This window comes from Apaloderma vittatum, unplaced genomic scaffold, assembly GCF_000703405.1.
Source record: "Apaloderma vittatum isolate BGI_N311 unplaced genomic scaffold, ASM70340v1 scaffold13712, whole genome shotgun sequence".
NCBI classification, from domain to species: Eukaryota; Metazoa; Chordata; class Aves; order Trogoniformes; family Trogonidae; genus Apaloderma; species Apaloderma vittatum.
The window spans coordinates 18,130-40,435 of record NW_009703171.1 but is presented as its reverse complement, the minus strand read 5'-3'; the positions used below and the strand labels follow the sequence as shown (position 1 = coordinate 40,435).

At 40.3% G+C, this 22,306-nt stretch overlaps 1 protein-coding gene across 1 annotated transcript in view; it reads left to right on the top strand.

Moving 5' to 3' along the window:
* The window catches only part of LOC104270238 (PH domain leucine-rich repeat-containing protein phosphatase 1-like), a gene marked incomplete at its 3' end in the record, with an annotated part of 37,934 nt that overhangs the window by 3,358 nt on the left and 12,270 nt on the right, over window positions 1–22,306 (top strand). Inside the window, exon 4 of the mRNA XM_009864540.1 lies at window positions 13,505–13,671. Coding sequence (XP_009862842.1) covers window positions 13,505–13,671 — 167 coding nt within the window. The remainder of the gene's footprint in view (window positions 1–13,504; window positions 13,672–22,306) is intronic.

The following is a 22,306-nucleotide window of genomic DNA, read 5'->3' as shown; positions in this document are numbered from 1 at the left end:
TGTCTGTTCATGCTCTTTTCTACGTTAAAGCGACTCGATTTTATGTAGTACTACTTAGAGATATTTATGGCACACTAGGTCTGTCTTTTTAGATTGCAATAATGTATTATCCAGCCTATTGCTAGTGGTACAGCCTGCCTTGTGGGCATTTTTAAGAGGTTTGATTATTATGTCAAACTTCGTTTGAGCAGTGACTGTTGTACCTCTCAACACATGCATCACAATGTCCCTTTTTTTTTTTTTTTTTCCTTAGTAAGTTTTAAAATGCTTTTTCAATGTGCTGTTCTGGCATCCATGCTCAGGTCTGCTTAGCCTCAACTCAAGGTAAAATTCCCCAAGGCATGTTTTATGAGATGGTGAGGCATGGTCTGTCAGATTTTTGAGTTCTTGCTGCTTTGTGGCTCACTCTGGGAGAGCAGTGCCCTTTCATCTCCAGACGCTTTGACATCAGATAAATGAAAGGCAAATCTAATGAGTGAGAAAAACAGTGGAAAACAATGAACTTCAGAAGTAGAGATAAATGCCCAGAAAGCCCCTCTGAATTACTGGCAGCATAAGCTTGTTCTGTGCCATGCTGTGCTTCTCTCTCTCTGGTTCACCCAAATGACTAACAGCATCGGGACCGTAGCCAGCGTGAGAGCATATCCCCGTGCACTCACGATAACCTCCCGTTTCTCTTATGTAAGAGTAGAAATAAAATACATAGTTTCAAGTGTCTTTTCAGACTGTCAGAACTGAAGAAACTTCCTATGCTTCTCTTTGTTGGTAGACTGTGCCTTGAGGTGAAAAAACATGATGCTCCGTATTCCCCAACTCCCCAGCCCCAAAACCTGAGACTCTATGTTCTTGATTCACGGATTTTGAAGCAGTACTTTGCCACTTCAGGTTGCTTTTTTTAACATTTAGGTTTTCTGTCCTTAGACTGAAAACCAGAGACAAGCATGATTGTATGCAAAGGCAGTTGTGTGGGAAGTACTGTGCAGTAACACCGTTTCTGCAGAACAGAAACAGAGAAACTAGTAATGCTGCAAAAGTAACTCACGTTTCCTCCAGCTGATGCTGTTTGTATCCAAGTGCTTAATTATGAGACGCGTCATCCCTGATTTATATGTACAAATAAATGACAAAAAGTTAACCTTCAGTTCTGTAGTTCAGGCTAGCTAGTGCTCTCACACAGGAAAAATCCCCAACATGTATATGAAGAGCTCTCCCTGAGGTGTTTGGAAGCTACTCCAATTCAGAGAAGTTGAAATATTCTCTCTAGCCAAGAAAATACCGTGTAAAGTGTGGTATGTCTAAAGGCAAGGAGATGTAGGAAGGGGAATGTTGTGGCTCTCCAACTTTGAACTTCTAGTTGCTTGTCATGAGTAGGTCTTGTGATGTCCGTAGAATCTTCTTTAGTGATGTTGTATATCCTGCTTGCACTTTTGTGAATTATTATGAATAATACTTACAACAATATTTTAATTGTAGGTGTTATTTAATGGCATTTGTTTTGAAACTGACTTTTATGTTAACTTTTGTTCAGTGGTAGTTTTTCTGCAGTCCTTCATGCTCCTGATGCGTGCTGCTGAAAGCTGAGGCTTCTGGTACTTGCAAGTGTAATGAAAGCTTTAATTATGAATTTGCATGCAGAAGGAGATCCCTGCTAAAAATGTTTCATTAAAATTGCTCGATTCAGTTTTTAACTGTGAAAAAAAATGTTCACGTCTGTCTTGTATACTTCAAAAGAGCTAGAAGATGATGTTATTTTAACTTTTAAATAACAAGCTTAGTTTTGAAAGGAGGCTTTGCGAAGAATGCTTGCTCTGCAGCCTTTCTCCCCACAGAATATTGGCAACATTGGCTTTTTAGTGGTGTTCCAGAATGAGACAAATCCTAACGCATCACTCCTGCAATAAATATATGTATGCTAGAGATTTGAATTCACATTTGCGGAGACTTGGGCTTAATTTAATTAAAAATGAGCATTGCTCCTGTATGATCTCACTCATTCTAACAGTCTACCTTAGCCAAGGCAGCTCTCGTGTTCTGCCCCAGTAGATTTTTGGAAGGGATTTGTGAATAGGTGTTAGGATTGGGTTTTCCTGTACATGTGTGTCCTGAAGTGAACAGAACTCCTATTTCAAGGATGGACTGAAATTATTGCAAAAATACTGACCTAAATATCGAACTTCATGACATACTTACTCCAAATAGGTCACTTTTAGATATGCTGATTTAGCCTCAAACAGAATAATTTTAAAAGCTGGAAATGTGGCTTGTTTGTTAATATTGATAGTTCTATACCACAGTGCATTTCTTCTTTCCTTTTACTTTCCAAATACTGGTGTCCTAATTAAGTAAGCTCAGAAGGAAAACAACAATAACAAATTTGGTCCTTTGTGATCTAATATGTTCATTTTGTTGCCAAATGCTGAAAAATAAGCTTATGCAACTGGGAGGGAGAGTGGAGGGGGAAGAAAGGGACTTTTTCAGTGCTTTAAAGAACTTTGCATAAAGTTGGCATGATGGTTGTGGAAGCTGCAAAATTACTTGCAGAGCAGTTCTGATCTGCCACTCTTTACCACTTCAGTGACAAATGCAGGAGGACAGGTGAAGAATGTGCAGCTAATGGTGAAGAGGACATAAGGGCTTTCCTCACTTGCTGCTTCCAAAACCTAAAATGCTACACCCTTAATGTAGCAGGAGAAAGAGGTTTTATGTATGAGGTGCTGCCGAGTGGTGAAACTCGCTGTCGTGAGGCTTATGTTTGGGGTGTGGTGATGAGCTCCTGCTATTTGACACTTTTAACAGCTAAATTTCATTTAATGTTTTTCAAGGTGTGAAATTGCTCTGGGTTGACTACCACACAACTCATGGCATGGATGGTTTGGCTGGGGTAAAAAAGGGTTAGGAGTGCTCTGTGTTCCAAGGCACCCAATTAAAACGGGATGTCAACGTCTGCCTCAGAAATTCAGTTTTGCAGAGCTTAAGCAGGGATGTATTACTGAATTGTATCTTCTTGAAAATAGCTTGCATCACTGGGCATGCCAAGACGGGTTATCTGACCCCAGAGAACTTCTCCCCCCTCCGCCGTCGAAGAGCAGGGAGTGTGTCAACAGCTTCACGCGACAACTATTCCCTGCTTTAGTGCTTGGTTCAGCCTGGCAGGTAGAGGAAAAGAGGCAATGAGAGATTAGGGCTATAAATAATGCAGAGCTGCCTCACTGCCCGTGCGTGGCCACGCTGTGCGTGTAGACAGGTGGAGACGTGCAGGCACATCAGTGCTTGCCATCAGCCGCTTCCCGGGCTGAGCTGTGGCTGGAGTGGTGATGTGTTCTGTGGGGAATGAGCCGTTGTGTGGGGCTTAGGTGCCAGGGTGGATTTGCACGTGGATGAAAAGAGCCCTCCTGTTTCAAAAACAGAGGAATATCCAAAATGAGATCCTCAGTTAAAAACCTATCCAACTTGAAGAGTTTTGTCTCTGTATTTTGCGTTCCCTAATTCGGTCAGCTTTGTCTTGAAGTCTGCAGTGGAAATGTGTGTGGTGTTCCAGATGACCCTAGACTGCTGTGGAAAAGGAGAGACTAAATTTTGATGTCAATGTAAATCATGTTTAAAATTGCTAAAAATAGGAAGACTAACAAATTCAAGGGAGAAGGCTGTGCTGTCATATTGCTCTTACTCCTTTTGTATCAGTGCAGAATGCTGTCTTCATACATTTATTTGCACCGTGAAACTAGTAGAAAATAACAACAGACTTGAATTTAGTTTGTACTGTACAAGTAATTCAGGAGCCTCTAGAGCAGTAATCTCCATTTTCTTCAACTTGTGTAGAGACCTCCCTGAAGCAGCAGGGCAAAATTATCTTTTTAGCTTTTTTTCTCTGAAGTTACCTAGTTCTGACTAGCTATCTAAGTCTTCTAGCTATATTTTCAGTCCAAGTTTGTCAAATGTGTTTGGGACCGTGTTGTGAAGTGTCAGTCTCAAGTGTGTGAAGAGAACAAAGGTGATCTGTGGCTCTAGTAACTTGATTTTGATTTCTGCTGAGAGCTGTGACTGCACGAGAGCTTGGTGTTATAGACCATATTTATAAAAATAAATTCTATAGAATTTAAAAGCAAATTCCTGAACTTGATTGCAGTTCTGCAAATGTATTTCCAAAACAGGAGACCAAGATGATCAGCTTGTGCAAATGTTTTACAGTAACAGCGTTGAGGAAATGCAGTGAGCAACAATTGAGCATTGCTCTTAGGGAGGTGCCTGCTTTTCAGATGTGCTTCATCCACCTTTGAGCTAGTGAAAAATAATCAACTGTGGGGCAGGCTTTTCACCACAGAAGATTCTGCTCATTGATGGAAATGATGGGTAATAGGCCATATCCCCTTGTACCTGTAGATTCATCTTTATTTTGTATACTGTCAGATGCTAACGTCTGACTTTCATAGATGGTCAGTGAGGAGAAAGACCTTTAAAGCACAGATTCCAGCTTCAGTGCAGAACACAGACTTTGCAGAGCTTTTTAATACAAAAAAATGGCCTTGAGCCTGTAAAGACAGCTTGAAGCCACCAGTCCCTGGTTGAATTAGCTCTACGCTGTATTTGCATTGGCTTGCCCACTAGTTGATTGACCTGTTTCGTATGTGCTTCTAGAAACTATAAAGACATCTTTACAGAATTCATAATTGCAGGGATTTTATTACCAAACCTTAGTTGTCTCTGGAGTTGTTACGGACAGGCTTTTCTAATACTTACTGATCAGAGCCAGCTAAGACAACCTCCTTCCAAAACCTTGACCACAGAGCAGTGCCGATGGCAAGCGTAGGGGTAAAGTAGTTTAGGTTATTTGGATTGCTGCCTGTTATGACAAGTAACTTGTTTTAATAAGTGCTGCCAATTTATACTTCTAGAGTCCCTGAATGCAGTATCTCCTCTCCAGGTGCCTACTTAGTCTCCTAAGCTGTGGATTTTTCTCTCCTGGAAGAAAACTATGGAGAACTTTGCCTTAGTTTCCATGAGATCTGAATTTTTAGATTTTTTTTTTTTTTTTTACCTTTGGCTATCATTACTACCTTTGGTAATTCTACAGACAATTGTTGTGTGCAACAAACACGCTATTTGTATTGCAGTTAGGAGCTTCTGAGGTTTTCTTGTAACTTTGTAGCCTTAGACCATGGTGATTCTGGGCTACCATGTTTACAGGTGCGTTGTGCGCAGACTGATGACCGAGTGGGTTTGTTTCTTATGCCAGTAGTGCTTGGAGGCTTCAGAGCTTGTTTTCAACTATCAAGATTTCCTCACATTTGTGAGACTAAGAAGTGCTATTAGCTTCTTTGCAACTATTGATTCAACATCTAGTGAAGAATAAAGAACCTTGGAAGATTCTCTCATGTTTTCAGTGGGCCTTTTTTTGAGCTGATCCTTACTTACAGGAAACTTGATGACTCTAAGTTTAGTACAAGGAAACCATTTTTTCCTCTAATACCATAAAATGACAATATTGAGATAATGCTTTCTTTAAAAGTAGATCGCTAAAAATAAACCCACAGTTTCCTTTTGGCAGTGAATACAGTGTAAACAAACCTCTGGTTTCCATGTGGGACTTGACTTCCTTTTTTGTGTGTGTGTGTGAAATCTTCAATGTCTGGGACCTGTGCAGTCGTATCTGGTCATTCTTGCTGTGGGTGGCTTCTTGTCATCTCAAGTTTAAAAGCAGAAGATCGGACAAAGCAAACTTGAAGCCAGTTTTGTTTCTCTTTTGGTGGTAACACTTGAAAGTGTTCCTCCCCCTCGTTCCCCGGAAAACCTATTCTTTTGCACAGTTTGTTGTTAGAGGTTAGTGATAATTTGGAAATTAACTTCTGAGTGTGTTTGTGTAGTCTCCCTCTAATGGTTTGGGAGGGAAGCTTGGTGTTTTGGCTCAGCTGGTTAGTTTTTTGTGTCAGAATAGTTCAACTGATTCCAAAGTGATGTAACTGGTCACTTCAAGCTTTTGTCTTAATTTCTATTCTAGAGAAACTACAGCTTCACTATTTTATCTCTTTTTTTTTTTTTTTTTCTTATTCCTTGCTGAGATTTTAGAGAGTCTGTGGTCCTTGTTTTGGTCTTGCTGCCTTCAGTTAATAATAGAGTAGCTATTGAAGTATTGAAGCCAAGACTGAGAATGGAAAACTAGGTATCGCCCACACATCTGGAATAGCGTTCAGGTAATGCCTTTTGAAGCCTCTAAGTCAAGTTCTGGTATTATTGAAGCTGAATTTGTGCAGCTTTTGCAAAAATAGAGAAAAGCATTGCCTTGGCTTATAGCTAGAAGCTTAGGGAGGTGTCACAGATTATCTTTTTAAAGTGTGTTCAGCCCGGGAGTATCCCAAAGTGTTTTCAGCAATGTCTGGGGGCAGGGAGATGGGAATGAATGGAGAAATGTAACTTTGCACTTTATGAAGCTCAGGGGGAATCAAGTGTCTGTGTTGAACAGATCCCATAAGACTGGAAGGGGTTGCAGGGACTGACATCTTGCACAGTACTTGGATACGTATAAGGTGATAATGGAGTTATTCTGGAAACTGAATGGCTGTAACACTGAGAGCCTTTCCAAGCGAAGTCTAGCAGGAAGAAAAAAAGGAGAGGAATTATTAGCAAAAACTAATTTTAGAGACATTTGGTCTCCTTAGGCTTCTTCTGTAGTGAGCAAAGAAGGATGGTCTCCAGGGAGAAGTAGAATGTGAGTGCTGAATACCGGTTTTAGGCCCTGGGCCAGTAGAGCTATATTCGTGATTGTTTGTATTATAAAACATTTGAGTCAGAAGGCCTTTCTGAGTTACTGTGAAATAATGGCATGAAAAGAGTTCATCTCACTGTAGAATAAATCCATATGATGCAGCTTTGTAGAACCTAGATCAGGAACCGAAGACCTAGCATAACCTTAAACCAAACAGAAGTCCACAACTCTTCCTGCGTGGGACTGGGGAGACTCAGACAAGTGAACATGTATTGGTAGTCTCACTGGCAAGAGTCTGAAGTCTAGTGTGAATCATACAATGATTTGGGTTGGAAGGGACCTCAAAGATGATCTAGTTCCAACTCCCCTGCCGCGGCAGGGGCATCTCCCACTAGATCCAGTTGTTCAGTGCTCCATCCAGCCTGACCTTGGACGCTTCCAGGGATGGAGCATCCACAACCTCCCTGGGCAACTTGTTCCAGTGCCTCACCACCCTCAGGGTAAAGAACTTCTTTATGTCTAGTCTAAACCTGCGCTCTTCCAGCTTCCGCCCATTACCCCTTTCCTATCACTACAAGTGCTTGTAAGAAGTCCCTCCCCAGCCTTCTTGCAGGCCTCCTTCAGGTACTGGAAGGCCGATACAATGTCTCCCTGGAGCCTTCTGTTTGCTGAAAGCCTTTGCTGGAGGACTGCTCATTGTGAAGTCTACTTGCTGTCAATACAGCAGCTTGTCTTGGTAAAAAAATGCATCTAACACAAGTTGTAAGAAGAAAAAGGGCTCAATTGTTGTGAGACTGTCATCTGTTTTGCAGTATTTAAAGGTTATTGTTTTCAGTCAAGCTCGTCTAAAGATCTTAACATTCCTTGCTCTACCAAATTAAGATTCACAAGTCTGAATTATAAGTAGCTTAATGCTACAGCTAATTACTGTCCCTTATTCCAGGTTTCATCTTAAGCCTTGTCCTTGCAGGGATCTTACCAGTGTAAACATCCCAGCGTGACTGCCTCCCAGGTAGCAGTGTTGGTATCACTCCCTGTGCAATACTGATATGTAGAAGAAGAGCACTTTTCCTCCTGGAAGAACAAAAGTACTCTATTTGGGTAATGATTTCAGATGGTAGCAAACATTTGCAAGAGACAGGTGACGAAATTCACCTTTTTCAATAAATTATAACTTTAAAGATCTTGACACAAAACCTGACACACTGACTTTCACATCTATGAAATTTCTTCTGGACTTCCATCGTGATGCGTGCAGGAGTGCGCCTTCTGCTTCATGACCCCCACGTTTTCCCCTCCCCACACACATTTGCTACCACTGTTCTCGGGTAAGTTGCTACAGCTTTGCACAAGGGCCAAAAGTAAAAGTGAGCTATTTCTGTGTGTGATGTAAGTCTTTGTTCAGAGCTAAGTAGAGGAGAGCAGGGACAAGTTAAGTAACCATCTCCCCGAGCATTGCTGGCATGAGGTGTTTGTACCAGAGGCTTTTGGCTGCATCCCCTGCCGAGGAGGGGAGCTGGGTGGAGAAGCCCTGTGAATGCTGCCGCACCAGCCTGTGCTCCTGCCCTTCGTCTTAGCAGGCAATTACGGCTCTTAGCTGTGGCGTTGCTTGCTGGGTCTGTGAGTCTGAGTGACATGCTTTCAAGCCTCTGCTGAGTTTTATCTTTTCTTTGTGAGGCCTTTAGCTTCAGTTAGGGTGCCTGTAATTTAACGTTTGAAAGAAAACAAAAAGGAGAGGTCAGAAAAGCCGTTACCTTTTCACTTGCTGTACTGGACCTGTTTTAAAAGCCGTCATTTAAAAATGAAAACGTGTGACTTTAAAGAAAAATAAAAACCTTTTTATTTCTATTTTCCCCTCTTTCATTAAGGTTTTTAGCATTAGCTTGTTTACCAGCCTGAACGTTTCCTCAGCTCTTGGCTGTGGCTGAGGGCGACAGTTTGTTTCCTGGCTGTGGAGCTCAGCTCTGTGGAGGGAGCCCTCTCTGCTGAGTGGGACTTTGATGTTGGAATAGAAAGCAGAGGATTAGGATTTGAAACAAGGTTAGTTCTGAGGTTGGGGAGAACCTATTTTCTCTGAGCAGTTAGTTTAGATAATTCAAGCATATGTATCACAGTTCAGTTAAGCCTTATGCAGGCATTGGTGAGATGTGATGATTATCGAACTGTTTAAAAACAAATCCTAAGGGAGAAAAATTACACCGCCTTTGCATTAGCATGTCTGCAGCAGGTGTAATTTAACATTGTCAGCTCAGTCCAAATGGACTGAGGATTTGGCTGCCTGTATGGTGTGGGCTGTTATTTTAATTGTCTTATCTGAATAGAGCTATAAGGAATGGGATGAGGGTAAACAGGAAAAAGACATAATTACGTTGGTTTAAATTCACACCACAGGTCACACCAAAAGATGTCCTTGTGTAAACAACCCTTGTGTTTGTCCATACAGCTGTGTTCAGCTGTGTCCGTTGCTGACATCCATTGTCAGCAGCATCATTTTTGTAGTATAGCCAAGGCTTTAAAACAAAGACGGTAATCAGTCTCATTGCATAGCTCAGTGACAGAGGTGGCATTATACTGGCAGACAAAGCAAAGTGCTTTTTTTTAGCCCTGTGTAGCACAGAGGCAAGAATATTGTTCAATGCAATATTTTTCTGTATTTTTGTTGCCAGCTGTTAAAGATTTATCATACTTTCACCAGTCTGTAGATACCGTTTCTTCTTTAAAAAAATAAAAATAAAAAAAATAAAAATTGAAACACCTTAGTGAAACCCTTTGTATTTATGGTACTGCTGGCTTTTGTGAATCATTGTTTATACTGTTAAGTACTATTGTGGCACAAATAAGACCTGTATAAAAGCGAGTTTTCATGTTTGGGAGGCTCCTACTTCTTTGCCACGAGTGCAGCTATTAGGTGGGCAGTAGCAGAAGACATATCGCCCAAAGGAGAGAGCACCATTATTTGGAGTGGTATTTGCAGAAAAAAGCTGCATTTTATTGCTACTGTAGGAAAATTAAAAGCACGATTACAGCTTATTGGTGTTTGCAGTTGGTAGACCTAGGCTCCATGTAGTACATGCACTGTGGGTGTATACCACTTCCTCAAAACTGCACTTCAGTGTGCCAGTCGCATTCAGGCCCCAAAAAAACTCCAAACTTAAAACCCTGTAGGCTAGGGCTGTGTAACTGAGGTTGTAGAAGGAACTGGAAAAAAAAAATCTTCCCCTGTACCTTGTAGTTTGATGTGCAAAGTTGAATTCAGCCTTACCCACCTTAGTAATCCTCTAGTATTACAGTGGGATTGACCATCAAGTATTTAAAAATCATATCCAGGGAATGGAGAAAACCATGTGTTTTGTCTTGTTTCTTTATATGTGTGATGACTAAAAATCCCAACTGAAAAGTGGACTTCATAAAGTATGAGATCTTGCAACATGTCTGAGCTACCTGCTGTCAAACTGTTGCATGCCTTGCTTCTCTGCCGAAGACAGGCATTGACTCTGCAGCTTATGCTGTAGCTCCTGTAGCTCGAAGGGTGTCATACACCATCTTCCAAGAAGATCATTACCCCCATGTTGTTAGTGCTGGAAATGAAACAGGGATTTCATGCAAAACCAAGTGTCACGGACATATGTCAGTTCAGGATGTGATGGGAAGACATTCCAGAGGGGTCAATCTGGGCAATGGCTTCTTCTGCCTGGGGTGTAAGGGACTGTGCTTCTTGTCCTTTTATTTTTATATGCGTATGTCAAGCATATAAACCAGTTAGAATTTTAAGTTTTCCAAGAGAAAACACCAAGTGAGCCATAATGAGCACTTGGTGCAGGTTCCCCTGAAAGCCTTTCCTTTCCCTCTAGCATCGCTACCACACTGACTGACTTCACTGGTTTTGTTGAAGCACGGATCTGCTGAGCCCCCAACTTGTTGGGGTATTTATTTACAGTGGAATGTCTTGGTTGATTTTTTTTTTGTTTATTGGGTTTTTTCCCTTCCTCCTTCCAGTGAAAACTCTACTTTTAGCAGATAAAGTCCCTTCCTCCAGATGCTTTTTATTCTTTGACTGTGAGGGATATTCTAGTCAGCAGTTTCTTACCTTTTATCGGCTTATCTCTGCAGTGATTCCCCACAGCGAGTCAAACCCAGTGCTTTATTAAAAACCGTGTCATCTTTTAGAAAAATGCTTTGCTCTTAATAAACAATATCAAATAGACATTCTTACTGCATTTAAGTCAACTGAAGATGATTGCAAGATGGAAGTATCCCTTTATTGTTCAATTTGGAAACTATCTAATTTCAGAACTTCAGTACTCAACTTCAAAAGAACTGATGAAAGTTTCTGGCAAACCAAAGAAAGTATTAAGATATTGTTCTCCTTTATCACTCTGTTCTCTAGGAATTTGTTACAGAACAGTATTGAGCAATGAGAAAAGTCTTTATCCTTGTCTGTGAGAATAACTGTAGGTTTTTTATATGAATATTTCTTGTAACAGTTCAGAAGTTTATTCTTAAGAGTACTATTCTCCTAAAAAAATACTTCAATAAAATTATAGTTGATTCCAGAGCTAGCAACTCTTAAAATGTGGTCTTAACCTCACAGTTATCTCTCTGGTAGAGGCATCATGCAGTATATGTCAATTGCATGATAATTTTATTTAAATTCTTCATATAGCAGTGGTTTCCTTAAAAGATAGACAGACAAGCAAGCAAAAAATAACCAGATTAACTAGATTTATTTTCTTTTTCCACAGGGCTTGAAAATTTTAAGAAAGGATTTTTGAGTCAAGAGGATAATTTGAATTTGTTTGGCTACTTTATCATGGTTCACACTCAGGGTTATGAGTTTGGTACTTGAGATGGTTTTATAGTAACATGCCTTGCTAAGCACTGCTGGATTGCTTATTACTCTTCATATCACATTCCAAACTAGTAGTTAGAGCAACAATGTATGTAAGCATTACACCTGAAATGACACATTCTCCTCTTTAATTTAATGGGTGTCAGCACTTTTTCATCTCTTGTGTTTTCGGTTTGATAAGAACTGTACCATACCAGGCAGGTTCTGGCACTGTAAACAGACTGAATACCTAGCTTTCGTAAGTGACTGCTCAGAATAGGCTATGAATAATTTTTATCTAATACTACAAGGGGAAGAAAAATAGTAGCTGCAGCAACAAAAGGACTGAACTAATTGAGTAACAAAAATTTGAGCATTTTAATGGATGTGGGAGGACTGGATTATTAACGGTTGCGTTAGAGAAAAACACTGCACCGTCTGTTCCTCTCAAAGCTTATGGCTGTGTGTTTATAATAGAGACCACTTATCCTGAGGCCTATGTAGCTTGCATTGGAGAGGAAGAAAAGGAAGAAATAATTCCTTGGCTTTCCTTTCAGTGGAAAGCTACTTCACTTGATGCCAGCACAACCTGATGTCTCTGCGTTCAGGGTACTTTAAGGCAAGGGTTGTATCTCCACCCAGAAGGTTGAATGGTGTCTACTTCATCAGAGTTCAGAAGCTCTTATAGACTGTCACTGGGTATTGATGATGAATTGTTGGGGTTTTTTTCCCCTTTTTTCCCTTTCTGGTGTTTGTACTGCTAGTGTCCTCGTATGTGACGCCAGTAAAAGTGCCAGTGACAAAATGAAATGATTGCTTTTCTTACCGTAGCAGCTGATGGAACATGTAAATGGTTGAGCACTGTTTGTGAACTCCCAGAAGTCTAAAACAGTGAAGTTATTTCCTTCTCCTCCTTTAATCTAAGCCGTACCTGCTCCAAAAAATGCCTCTTGTAGAATCTGACCCCTCCTCCTTGCCTGCTGTCCTCACTGCCTTGTACTAACTGTGTGGTGCTGCCTTAGTCACATAGCTGTAGCTCCATGGCTCTACTTTATGAGAGGATATTTGTAATAGTATTGGACAGAAAATAGAAGAATTCTATATTGCAGTGTTGTGGGGATTTTTTTGTGTTTTGTTGTTGTTGTTTCATTTTTTTAAATTAAAACTAGTAAAAGGAAAGCAGCAGGATGTATAGTTCATGCAGGTGAGTCCTAGAGATTTGGCAAGGGGCAGAGTTGCTGTTCCTTGAATTTGTTGCCTAGAGGTCTCTGGAATGATGCTAGAATGCTGGGTGGTATGGTTTCTTTAGCCTCTGTAACTATGTTTGGTTTACCTTCCCTTTTTTCAGAAAACAATAATAAACTCCCAAATCTAAGGTTTGGTTTTGCCACATTTTTATCACTCTTGGACAGTTGACTAATTCACTGAGAAGAGATGATTGATCAGTTTTTTTGCCACCGTGATATTTTTATCTCCAATAAGAAACAAATGGGATAACTCTTTCTTTTGCCGTTTAATACCTGCTTTTGACTCTTGAAGCCAAGGCACAGTGATGACTGTTATCCCCTCACCTCTACCCACTTGACTGTACTGACCAGTCATGCAGCTACATAGAGCACATCTGCGCTAACTAAAGGACTCAACTAAAGGTTATGTCGAATTTCTAATATTTTTTCGTTTTCTGCTTGTAGAGTATCACATAATTTTGTTGATGAAAATTTTTCCATTTCACTTATTAGACAAACCTTTGCCCTCTTTCCCCTGCTAGTCATCCGTGGACCTGGTTTTAGCACTGGAGACAGTGCAGAAGATGATGGTATAACTTGCAGCAATGGTGTAAACTGTTAGATCAACTGTATATGCCGACACCGACTTCTGCTGTGCCTAAAACCAGTTTATCTTGTGCTAGTAGGGGTCATGGAAATGTCCGTGTTTTATTACAGTATTAACATATTGGTGTACCTCTTGACTTCCAGGTTGCATCACAACGCATAAGCTCAGTGGATCTTTCATGCTGCAGCCTGGAGCACCTGCCTGCCAACCTGTTTTATAGCCAAGACCTCACTCATCTCAATTTAAAGCAGAACTTCCTGAGGCTAAATCCTACCCCATCCACGAGTAGAGCGCTTAGTGAATTACAAAGGTAAAGTAATATGGTTCTACTGGTCTTTCTCTGTCCTTGGAGCCCAGTGATCGCTGATTTGCAGGAGGTTTCCTTAAAGATTACCACTTCCTTTGGTGGAAGATTGGCCTGGCTATAATGCTCGGTGTGTTAGGAATAGACTTGCTTTCATAAATCAATCGTTTTCTTGTAAATAGAAGGCTAATTGCTAACTTTAATCCAAAATGCCGTTTTCAGAATGTGTTATTTTTATCTACCTACTGAGGCCAAATTTTGGGTCTTCGGTCTTTGACTCACGTGGGTGAATGTGAGTTGCTGAACTTTCCATCAAAGGGATGCGTTCTAGGTAGGAACAGAACCGCATGTGACTATACTTAGAAGCTTTTTTGTTATCCCCCAAGCAAAGAAAGCCCCAATTTAATAAATTCAGCCTGATTTCCTGTCCTCTTTCTTCTCAGCCCTGTTCATCTTTCCTTGTAACTGTGACCTTCCAGTTGCTCTTTCCACTGCAGCTAATCCAAGAATGTAAGAAATGGGTAGATAGCAGCATGATCGGTGATCTGAATGATTTGATGTTTGTGTCCCGTGGGATCGGCAGGCTTTCTGTATTCAGAAGGGTGACTATTTCCATACAGAATATAAAACTATGAATTTAATTTCAGTGGTAACTGAATTGCAGAGTACGTCAGGATTGTATTTGTTCAAACGAGATGTTTTAACCGACATTTCTAAATACCTTTCTCTTTGAAAAACAGCTGAAAAATACAAGATGGTTATGCAGGCTGTCATATTTTTGTATAATTCCAATTTTGTTCTGGAAAAACAAGAAGTTTGGCATAATGGAAGATGAATGAACCCAGCAGGTCTGCTTCACAAACAAAGCAGGCAGTGATTCCAAGAGCTTATGAACACAGTCTGGAGAGGAATACTGGATTAAATGTTCTGTGAATGTCAGTATAGGTCTCCAGATAGCAAGTGGAATTTTAGCGTAAATCAGGTGATGAACATGGACAAATAATGTCTTTAATGAATTTTTATCATTTTTTCCTTTTTAAATATCAGAAAGTGTATGGGACATACTTGATTATATTTTGTCCATGTACATACAGCTAATTTTGTTTGGAGTTAGAAGGCATTTTTAAATGATGTGATGGGCAATATTCATTCTCTTGCTACTGCAGTTGTAGGAGTAGCTGAAGAGTCCTGCTCAACATGAATGAAACATTTTTAAAATGTTACTTGCTAATATGAGCCTGAAAAATGTGCAAGAGTGAAAGAGTTCAGGTGACCGAATAAAACTGTCCTGTTTTCTGAAATTCTGCATCAGGAAGATCTGGGGAAATGGCATATACCTGGAAGTGGTGCAAAACTGAGAGATAGTTTACTCTGCTTCCATTGCATTGAGCTTGTTGGGAAGGTCTGTGAACTTCTGGAGAAAAAAAAAAAGTAAAAAAGAATGGTTAGGAAGGTTACACAGCTCTGTTTTAGTGGATCAGAGCCAGTGCCTCATGAACTCCTGCCTCTTGGCACTGACCTTCCTTTTGCTACTGCTGGTGTCCTTCAGCCTTGTCTTCATGGCTGTGCTGGTTGGAAAGGGCTTTTTTTTCCTTCGGTGGGTTCGGAATAGCAGTGCCCCAGTGAGTTATCTTTTGCCTCCCAACAGCAGTGAAAGCAGGAGCCTGGTCCCGGAGCGTTCTCGCAGGTCACACTCCTTCCTGCCCTAAGAAACACAGTGCTGGCTTCTCCTTAGGGTGGCAAAACTGGAGTTTTGCTTGTGCTGCCAAAGAGCTTTGAGCCAGCTTGACTGCTGCTGTAAATCTGCTTTTCTGTCAGTGAATGCACAAATACCTAGCAAGAAGGGAACACCGTATCTTGTTGAAATTGGTAGGGAATCCTGGTATGAAGGTGCCTGCAAAGTAATTGACGCTCAGTCATTCCAGGAAACACAAGTTGTTACTTGTCTTACAAAATTGGTTTGAAAAGGCAAAAAAAAAAAAAGAAGTAGAACCATTTTCAGGTGTTTTTGGGGTTACACAAGGTAAAACTTGACTGGATGAACCAAATGTCTTTTGGTCGGTTGGTTGGTTGGTTTTTTTGTTCGCCTATGTTCTTTTCAGTCGCTGCAAAGCGAGGACAGAATCTCTGCTGTTCTGATTTGGAACCCTTGGCTTTTACAGCAAATTCTCCATTGCTAAGCTGCAGCCACACACAGGGCACAGCACCAGTGAATCAAGCCCAAAAGTATTTAGAGCTCCAAAATAACCGTGTGCTTGGGTGTTGTAAACATGCACTGGCATGTGAAAATGCATTGGCATTTATATGCATACCCTTCCTGATACAATTCTTGATTAAAATCTGGTTAGCAAGGCAGTCTAGGAAAATCTGTCTTACTATAAGCCACTCTTGGTGCTTCCTTTTAAATCACTTTAGGTGGTAGTTTAGGAAATGCTTACAAGTGCTGTATTTCAAAACAAGAGGTATGTCAAAGACAGAAGTAAATACCAACTTTTAAGCTACCTACTAAGTAGATTTACAAGCAGCTGGGTCATAGTAATGAGATGCTGACATATGCACTGACTTGGCATGTACAGTCAAGAATGGACTGGGAAAAAAACAAGAATTCCTGCTTTTTGCTTATGCGTTTACTTCTTTCAGTTCTTAAAATAATGTAATTTATTGCATTTCTGAGAAAAATTTTTAGTCCTGCTCAGTACAAGGTGTTAAGTGAAAAATCTCCATCTTGGGAACTAAATTGCTGGTAGCATGTGAAGGTTTATAGAGGTGTAGATGCACTTTTTTTTCCCCTTAAGTAGCTAAACTTTCACTTGCTTTACTGTCCACTCAAATTTTAAGTTCTTTTGTTGTAGATACTCTGCAGCTGTGAACATCTGTAACGGAGATGTCTGAATGTTGAAAGGTGTAATTAGCTATCTCTATTTTTTTCCCTGCTTACCAAGGAATACGTATTTTGTATCCAAGTATGCGCTCTGAAAATTCATCTTTGTTGAAATGGTACTTGTTCTAACTCACAGTAGCTTTTTTAAAATGATAGAAATGGGTATTTTTCTTTCGGGGAAGAGAGAAGATTTCCTGGTTGAAAGATTGCCCAGCTGTTGGAGGATTAGAAGCGGCTGACACATCTTGTGATAATATCCCCTTGAGTCAGAATTTGTCATAAAGCTCTTGGTGTTTTAGCTCCTGTATCCTGGAAATGGAGCAATTGAAGACGTTCTGTTGTCTTAAGTTGTCACAAATTTTAATGCTTATACTTTTTTAACATTGGTTGATGGATTATTTGGGGTTTTTTTTAACCATAAATTTGAGATTTGTATGTACAGTGTTCCAGACCTCACTTTCTCCTTATTTACAGTGCATTTTCACAGCTCTTGTTCTGAAATGCAAGCAAGAGTTCAGGCTTACTAGTTTTTACAGAGTACTATTGTTCCGGGTTTGAGGCAAATGAATAAACCATAGTCTTTATTTACTGTTGCTTTGCTTCAGTGGGCTAAGCATGCCTTATATTTATATATAATTGTTTCAGTCAGTGCTCTTGAAAAAAACCTGTTGGCATCAGGAATATTGTTTGCTTGTTAAGATTGAAAAGTAAATTGTTAGTATGTGAATTTTTAATATAAACCTGTTGCAGATTAAAAAAAAAAAAAGAAAAAGAAAGAGGGGATGTAATAAGCAATGAAGTTTGTTTTAATAATAAACAAAATGGTGCTTGCCAATTTTATCTGAAGAGCAAGTTGTTATTATGACTGTGGTTGTTAATTGCTTACAGGGGTTATATGGATTTTTATCTTAAGATCAATTGGTATCTTTTCTCTCCCAGAGCCTCTTTAGAAATTAACTGCCTGCCGCCGCAGCAGAAACTCTTCTGGGCTAGTGACAGTAACGTGAGGTTGCGTCTGTAGGGTATGAGAAGGCTAGGGGACTCGGAGATAACTGATGCAAGTGTTTCTGAAATCCTTTGCTATTCCAGCTGTAGGACTGCCGTATTCCTCTAAAAACTCAGAATCTGGGGGGCCCCTTAAGCTAATCTCTCCTTAGAAACCCATCATTCAGTAAGTAGGCGATTCAAAATACAGTCATTGCTCAGAAAACCCATAGGTTCCCAAACAGCGAGACAGGGGGAGTATTAGTGACCCAAGAGGTGTGAGCCCAGCTTGCTAGAAGTCGGGTGTGATGTACTTTGAGCCTAGTTTGTCCCTCAAAACTGAGGGGCAAGAAAGAAAGTTTCCGGCCTGCCACTCGGTTGGTCTCACAAGTGCATTGAAGTGCTCCTTGTGGTCATTGCTTTTAGGGTGTGAAACTGAGGGTAGTGAAGAAAGTCAGATGGATTAGTGACATACCCAATAGACACCTTCCCCCTTGTCAAGCCCCAGAGAGTGCTGCCAATAGATGGAAAAGATTTGATGGAAAAGATTTGAGCTTTCTCGTTTTGGGGGGAGTTTGGTTAATTATTTTGGGGTTAAGTGTTCTTGTTTTGTTTTGGTTGTGTTTGTTTTGGGGTGGGTGTTTTGTGTTTGGTTTTTTTTTTTTTAGGATGCTTTTCTGGAAAGGAATTTGCTTTTAAATACAGACATTTATTGAAGTTATTTAAATGAATCCAGCTAACGTAGGGAGCATGCTACCGCAAGGAATGGAGTGCTGTTGCGTGCTCTGCAGTGTGGGAAGATGCTGGGAGCTCTCTCTCACATTCTCACGGTCTCAGAGCCAGGGAACCTTACTTTTATATTCCTTTCTCCTCTTTCATTTGAAGCCGAAGACTGAAGAGTAGCCATCTAAACGGTAGGGCGAGAAGGAGATACTGATGTGATACTGCCAACGACAGGTCTGCCAGTAGCAAACTGCATCTCGTGTTTATTTTGTTCTGGTGCTACATTTATTCCAAGGATACAGAGCTAAGAATGTTTTTATTTTTTTTTTTTTTTACTGCTTGTGACACTTAGAAAATGTTGTTCATGTAATTTCACTGATTCAGCCTGTGAAGATATTGAAGGAAGAGTTTTGTTTTGTTAGTGCATCTTTCCAAATCTTCGCGACTGGTTGTGTTTTATGCAGCTTCTGTGTACCCTTCTGAACTCCAGAAAGTACCCTCATGTGAATACTTGGCAAAAATCACCAGCATTTGATTAAAGAAAAATAAATTATAAAATCAAGTTACTACAAATGACGAAGTGAGGAAGATTGTAAAATTGATTTAATGCCTGAAACACTTTTGATTTATTTTTTTTTGATTGTTTAAATTGAAACTGTGAACTCCTTAGTAGTGATAGGAGAGAAAATAGATGATGCTAAGCAATATGCAGTAAAACAGCATTTTGAAAAATAGTGTAGTCTAAAAGTAGAAATTGCAGTTATTAATTGGATTCAGTTTAGTGGATCTATTAGGATAAGTACAGCAGCATCTCTTCCAAATAATGCTTCAAAAAGTAGTGAACATATTTATGGAATCCAGTTATGGTATATAATATTTTGGTTTTCGTGGTTTTTTGGTCTTCTTACCAACTATGTAATAGAATAAAGGCATTATTGTTGTCTTAAGTTTGAAGGTGGTCTGAATTTGACCTGACATCTATGATTATTTGTGTATTTTGAAAAATAACTTCCTAGATTAAAGTTATTTCTTTTTGAGCAGTCTCTTCTTTTTTTAAAGTGCAATCTACCAGTTGATTTTGGCATATAGGCTCAAGTCTGTGTGTCAGAACTGTTGTGCCTTTTCCACTTTTAAATGTGAGTAGAGGCAAGAAATATCAGGATGACTGTTCCTGGTGTGTTGGCATAAAGGGTAGTGAAGATACTAAAACTGCACGTATCAGTCTGCTTTGTACTTTCTTTGTTTTTTCTTCCTCCTCTATGGGGTTTAAGTAAGGAGGAAGGAAATAAAAATTTGTATAAAACTAAGTTTTAATTTCCTCATTCAAGTAAAGGAGAAATTGATAATTAATGGGTGAATTTGTTCAAGTTTCTTCTGCCTTGACCAGAGTCAATCTGTACCCTCAAACTACTAAGTGACCCTCAATCCTGAGATGACTTTACTCCATGTGGTTTTGTGTGGTGGATTTCTGTGGATTTCTGGATGAGCAGGAATCTTGTCTGGAGAAACAGAGCGGAAAACACGATCAGAGCTCCCCTTTCCTCCTCTCTGTGTTGCTATCGATTGAAAACTCTGCCGTGCCCAACTTGGGGGGTGCTGCTGTTGACCTCAGTCAGGTAAAGCCTTCACCTGCAGCAGCCAAGTGAATCTCCCTAGCTGTTGGAGAAACAGCTCTACTTCTGCTCAGCTATCTCTTTTTAATTGTCTGACTGATGTAAGGGTTTTACGATGACACCTTTTGGGGAAGGGTAATGCTATGACAGTGTTTCTGGAGCTGGACTAGCTGCTCCTGTAGACAGTAAGGCTATGGATGGCGAATCTGATGCAGCTGCAGAAATGCAGTAACTGGGACCTTTGCTTTCCAGGGAGGAAATTGGTGTGCCAGGTTTACACGGAAATTCTCTCAGTGATTAAGCTAGTGGCTAAAGTAGAAGGCATTCACGAAGGTTGGCAGGTTCATAGTCCAGTTCCAATACTTGCTGTGGTGCTGCTGGGCGAGAGCCATCGATCCAATTGGAAATGGTGCTGAAGCTGAGGGACACTTGTGCTGCTGCTTGAAATCACGTTCAGCTGCAACCCCAGCGTAGTTATGAGACAGCCCAAATGCTGGAGATGGGAAAGTGATTGATTTCCTTAAAACGAGTCCCTTATTAAGCTTTGGCTTCTGTTTTGGGTGTAGTGAAATTTTTAATTGCTTTTGGTCAGTAGGGAAAATGTAGGGCAAGGAAGAGTGTGTTGCAGCGGCATTTCAGTGACGGTGTATGGCCAATCTGAATATACTATTCCCCTCCCCTTCAAACACAGCGGCACGCAAGTGCTACACTGTGTAATGGAAATTTCTCTGCCACACGCATTGGGTGGATGTGAGTTGGAAATTAGCACATCAGTTCGTTGCCTTGCCGCGATGCAAACTTCTCCTGTTAGTCCCTCTCCTCATTTTGTGTATGTCAAACTCAAACTACTCCTGAAGTGGCAGCTTCAGGATTAAGTAAATGGGCATTTTTGGGCTCAATTATGGCAATTAGTGTTCAGTCCTATTGCACATTTAAACCTGAGGGTTGACATGTCAACATTTAGCTGTAGCTTGAAGTAGGACTGGTTTTGGTCAGAGAAGTGAGTGTTTATATATTGGTCATTACAGTAGAAAGCTTAGTAAGCTAACCGAAAGTAGTGTGTTGAGAGATGCTGTTCTTCAGCTTGGCCTTATTTTAGCGGGTAACAAAGTCCAGAACCAGGGAAGGAGGGAGAAGAGGAAGGAAAGCATATGTATGGACTTGATATGAGGTTATTACACTGTCATCCCTCAACTGAGCAATGCTGTGCTTTTTTTTTTCCCCTAGTAATGCCATGAGGGCAGCATCAATACATGCCCCTGCCTCTGGTGGGAGTAAAGATTTGGGTGTGAGGAAACAGCCAAGTTGTTGCTCTGTAAAATCTGTTTAAAGCCTGACACTGCAAACTCAGCAGCAACGGAAAACTTGAGTCTAAAATATTTCTCTCCTACCTTATTTATATTGATACTACAAGTGATACTCATTCTACTGACTGCAAATCTATCTAGATAAAAGCAGCGCTGTAAACAATTCAGCATTTTAAGACCTGCAGCATGGCAGTGCTCCGTAATGGAAGTGCACCAAACCATTTGTGATGTGGATAGTGGGAAGTGAATGGCCAGAGATAAGAGGTAGACTTACATCTTAACTTTGAGCAAGTGTCTACTAATTTGGCCTAGTAATGTCTGTGCTTGACGGTGCACCATGCGAAGAACTGCAACTTTGGCATTTTGTGAACGAGCATATTTACAAAGGAGAAAGAAAATATTTCTTCTGCCAGTCATCTTAATTGCTTAACTTCAAGCTTATTGTGTCTGTATACAGTGAACTCTTTGTGAATTATTTGACATACACTTATGTGCATTTTCAGTTTCTGTATATCTAATACTGGATGTTACTACTCATCCTCCCTTACATGCTGTATGGACCTGTTAACCAGTTCAGTTTGTGTCCTTAGCAATTCAATTACTCACAGAAGTTCCTTAATAAGCACACATTAAGACACATTAGGGTAGTAGAGCTGTAATCCTGATACCTGGGGAGAGGTGATTTTGGCTTTTCTATCCCTCTGACCTAAGATAATTATACACAATGTGTGCAGAAAACCTTGAAACTGAACACTGCGTAGCAGTCAGTGTATTTCTTAGCTTAGTTCACTACCTCCCTCAACCCCCACCTCAGTCTTCTTTCCTCTATATATTAGCTTGATCTTCTGTAACTTTATCTCAAGATTGTATTTGGGTCTTACAGTAGATTGTAGCTTTCACTTGTTTAGTGGGCAAAAAAGGCCTGAGACTGTTCTTCAGAAACTGCAGAGCAGCACAGGGTAAAGTCTGTAGCCTTAGTCTTGATTATTAAATGAGTTAATTCTTTTTTTGTCATTGACTTCAAGACTGGAATGGTTGCATTTTGTTTCTCCAGCAGCTTAGTTATTTTGACTTAATCTTCCTGTCTTCACTACTATTTTTGCACTTACTTAGGTAGTTACAAAAAAAAAAAA